Below are 3,981 nucleotides of genomic sequence, written 5' to 3' on the forward strand. Positions count from 1 at the left end.
TATTAGCATCTATAGAAGGCAGATACTCCCACAACTAACCCTAACCCTTAGCATATAAGGTGAATAATCCCACAAACCTCCCACTACAAAACATTTGGATCAAAGCCATATTAGATTTACAAATTTAAGGGACAACTTTTGCTCATCTGCTCATTTAGCAACTTATTTTGTTACTCATAAATGTTTTACACCATTTTTACAAAGTTGTACCTCTGATTTTTTTTTATCGTTTTTCAAAGTCAAACACAAGATAATTTAAGGAAAAGCCAAAACGATGAGAAAATACATCATTTTATAAGGGAATAAACAATAATGTAGAGAATGTGTGTAACATTTTATCCTGTAAATAAAACACAACGTACTTAGTGACATAAAAGGCTAACAAAAACAAGGGTCGCCGTCATATTATCCACAATACATGCTGGATATAGTAGGAAAAAAACACCAGTGCCTCTAACAGCTTGTCAAATCAGGTGTGAATATCCCTCTCGGGCCAATTTAAAAAGCCCACCCACGTTTGAATGACCTCTGTGATCCAATTCTCTGAGATAACAGTGAAATTTCCATATGAACCTCTGAATATAAAAAACAGACACCACTTAGAGACTAGACATAATTTAAATTCTGCCCACAAAAAGGATATGCATTTCAGTGCAAACACCCAAATGTATGAAAACCAGTGAATTACTACCCCACATCAAATAGACTGTTTTTCATAACAAGACAAGAAAAAAACATTTATTAAGACTAACAATACAGGATGGAGATGAAAGTGACTTTTCTCCTTTACGCCATGTGAACAGGTTCTGTGATGGAGTGTCCCACTGTCCTAATCCCATTCTTTAGAATTCCCTCTTTGGAAATAAAATCCAAGTTCATTGCAGGGATTTTTGGGATGGCCATGTCAGAGTGTCCGGCCTGAGGCTCTAAGAAAGCCACCCTTTTTCCAATGGACCGCCTCTGTCCCGACTCCACCTCTTCGGGGTCCGAACAGAGGATGATGGCTCGTCCACCACACCCTCTGGAGCCCCCTCTGCTTTCCCGACACCGACAGGGGGTGAGGTAGAGGTAGAGCAGGACCAGCACGATGCTGACCACACAGGAAGCGAGGGTGGTAAACGCCGTGTTGAAATGTTCCCCGCTGCTTCGGCGTGCCAAGTCGGTGGTGGAGGAAGCACTCACGTTTCCAACCACTACTGTGACTTCTGGAGATTCACTGGGTTTGTAGTAGCGCCCTCGASACACCACACACCCATATGTACCAGAATCTTCCATAACTGCCTCTTGGATCTCAAGGGTACCATTGGGAAGAACTGACACATGGGCACTTGAATCACTTATTGATGAATTTACAGCTTTTTTGGGGGTAACCCAGAATACCACCAACCCCTCCTGGACAGGCAAAGTCAAACCGGGACAAGGTAGTCTCAGCAATTCTCCAGGGTCTACTTGAAAGTTCTGTGTCTCAAAGTTTGTTACTCCCTGATGTGTACAATTAACCTCTGCATTGCCTCTACATTGGTATTCAGCTCTGAAGTCCACTAGAGGGCGATACTGTTTCCACATCCAATACTCCAGCAAGGCCAGCAGTGTGCAGTCACAGAGCAGAGGATTTCCCTGCAAATAAACTCTTGCACAATGGGTGAGAGGCAGCAGACTCTGGACAGGCACCTTGGTGAGCCTATTGTACGTCAGGTCTAGGAAAGTCAGGTTACGAGGCCCTCTGGGTTCCTCGTAAAGCCCCAAGGGGAAGGCAGTCAGTCTGTTTGCAGACAGGTAGAGCCTCTGCAGGTTGCTGAGACCACTAAAGGCTCCCGGCTTTATGTCCACAATCTGGTTTCCAATTAGCAGCAGCTCCTTCAGCTCCTTCAGTCCACTAAAGAAGGATGAGTTCAGCACTGTCAGCTGGTTGGACGAGAGGTCCAGATGTAGGAGATGTGGCATCGCAGTGAAGGAAGCCACCTCGATTTGGCTTATCGAGTTCCTGCTCAGAACCAGTGTTGTTAGCCGGTGGAATGGCTGCGAAACCCAATCAGCACGCAGGACACTGATGGCGTTGTGGCTCAGGTCCAACCTTGTGGCATAGCTTGGGAGATCAAAGTGCAGCGTGGACAGATTGCGCCCGCTGCAGGAAATGATATCACTTGCACAAAGGCAGTAGGGAGGGCAAGTGGCCACAGTGGGCAGGAAGCCAAGACAAAGCAGGAGCACCATGGCTGCAGCAGGGGGGTTGCAACAGCTGCCACCAACAATGGGTTTGCCAAAAAGCCGTGGCGCAACGGTGTGCATCCTGGTTTCCCCCTCGGGATGGGATCTCATGTTACCGTCTCGCTTGGTGCACACATGTTAGGTATACGTATTTCAGTGCCCAGGTTGTATAAGCTGAGAAGAGAAACGAGAGAAGAACAGTTGAATTTAGGCTGTTATTTTTTACTTTGTGAATAAATACCTCACAACCAGAACAGTGTGACTCAAGAGAATGTCATCCAGATAAGCATCAACGCAACACAATGTGGCTGTCTGAGCCAAAAACAGCTACGGCACATGACTCCAAATATACCCTTTAATCCACATTAAATACAGCCCTGATGGCTGCTGGCTTCATCAACAACGCATGACAACTGTTGGAACAAGCGTAACCCGATCCACGTGTTTTTCTCATCCACCGTACAGCCACTTTATCACTTTGGTTCAACTGTTTTACCTGTAGCTCATGAAAACTCTGTGCACAAACAAATAATAAAGCCTTTCATTATTAAACTTAGTCAACATTATTTTCTTTATTTAAGTAATCAATCAAGCAGGAAAATGTATTCCTCAAATTTGAATCCATCCAAAGCCATTTTGCTTTCAGAGAGAAATTATTCATTTGTTGACAGCTTCAGCTTTTTAAAGTTAAGAATAAGCCACTAAGTTTAAAAAATAAGTGTAAAAAATGTAACAAGTTATCATTATTTTACCTTGTTTGGCAAAATGAATCAGCTCTCTTTTATTGTTTTTAATGCGAAAATATGAAGCAGAAACAACAACCTTCAGGTCCATCGTGTTCAGTCGTCCCTCAGATCCAGACGCTCTCCTCGGACACACGACCCCTCATGAATCCTAAAAGCCTGGAGGGAACTTGGCTCCTCTTGTGGACGATCCTCTGCTGCTCTGTGTGGGGAAGCCGCGGCTGGAGCCAACACCGGTGGTATGAGACACATATCGATGTGTGTGTGTGTGTGTGTGTGTGTGTGTGGGGGGGGGGGGGGGGTCGTTCTGGGAGGAAACAGACAAACAGAAGCCGACACGATGAGCTGAGAGTGGATGGTGGTGAGATGGGGAGAGGTGGTAGTCTGAAGAGGAGGAGGATGAAAAGGCAGAATGCTTTGAGGGAGGGGCAGCATCAGCACCATTGGCTGTTTGTCATGGGAATTTTCTGGGACTTCACTGTTTTTCTCATTTGTTTGGTTCTTGCTTGTGTTAGGTGTGTACCTGTTTGAGCAGGGTCACATGAACATGTTTCTAGTATTGAATCTTCAATAAATAATGTGCATCCCTGACACACAAGCACGTTGTAAAGGCATAGTTTGGTTATTTTGAAGTGATGATAAGTCCTGGCTACACCCACTTTGTGTAATACCTGCCTAGACAAAGAGTGTGTCCTAATTTAGGGGCTGCAGCTTACCTAGCCACACCCTTCATAACCTGAGTAGGCTGCGTAAAATGGCTGTAAAATGAGACAGTCTAACCTGCCCTAATAACCTCTGAAAGGAGGTGTCCAGGAGGCATCAGATGCCTGAAGCCACCTCAAATTATTATTTTCAATGCAGAGGAACAGTGACTCTTCAAGCGCCACCCTTCAGGTTTTAAAAACAACCTTGTGCAAAAAGTGCGAAAAAAAACTTAGCAAAAATGGAGTTTAGACGAAAGTTCAACCCTGGAAGACTAATCTGCCTCACCTGCTTTATCCAGCCACCGCATCCCAATTAGCCAATTAGC

General features: G+C 44.9%; 1 protein-coding gene across 2 annotated transcripts; it reads right to left on the reverse strand.

Moving 5' to 3' along the window:
- Window positions 1–275: 275 nt before the first annotated feature.
- On the reverse strand, window positions 276–3,236 carry LOC106531735 (amphoterin-induced protein 2). Of its 2 annotated transcripts, none has more exons than XM_014027653.1 (2): window positions 3,031–3,236; window positions 276–2,382 (listed from the first exon to the last, which is right to left on the reverse strand). In XM_014027653.1, exon 2 carries the CDS (start codon window positions 2,317–2,319, stop codon window positions 787–789), a length of 1,533 nt encoding a protein of 510 aa, XP_013883107.1. In that variant the 5' UTR covers window positions 2,320–2,382; window positions 3,031–3,236; the 3' UTR covers window positions 276–786. The 2 variants fall into 2 exon arrangements, with proteins under 2 accessions (XP_013883107.1, XP_013883108.1); XM_014027654.1 differs by having other exon boundaries at window positions 2,961–3,236.
- Window positions 3,237–3,981: the final 745 nt, after the last annotated feature.

This window comes from Austrofundulus limnaeus, unplaced genomic scaffold (assembly GCF_001266775.1).
Source record: "Austrofundulus limnaeus strain Quisiro unplaced genomic scaffold, Austrofundulus_limnaeus-1.0 Scaffold669, whole genome shotgun sequence".
Taxonomy (NCBI): domain Eukaryota; kingdom Metazoa; phylum Chordata; class Actinopteri; order Cyprinodontiformes; family Rivulidae; genus Austrofundulus; species Austrofundulus limnaeus.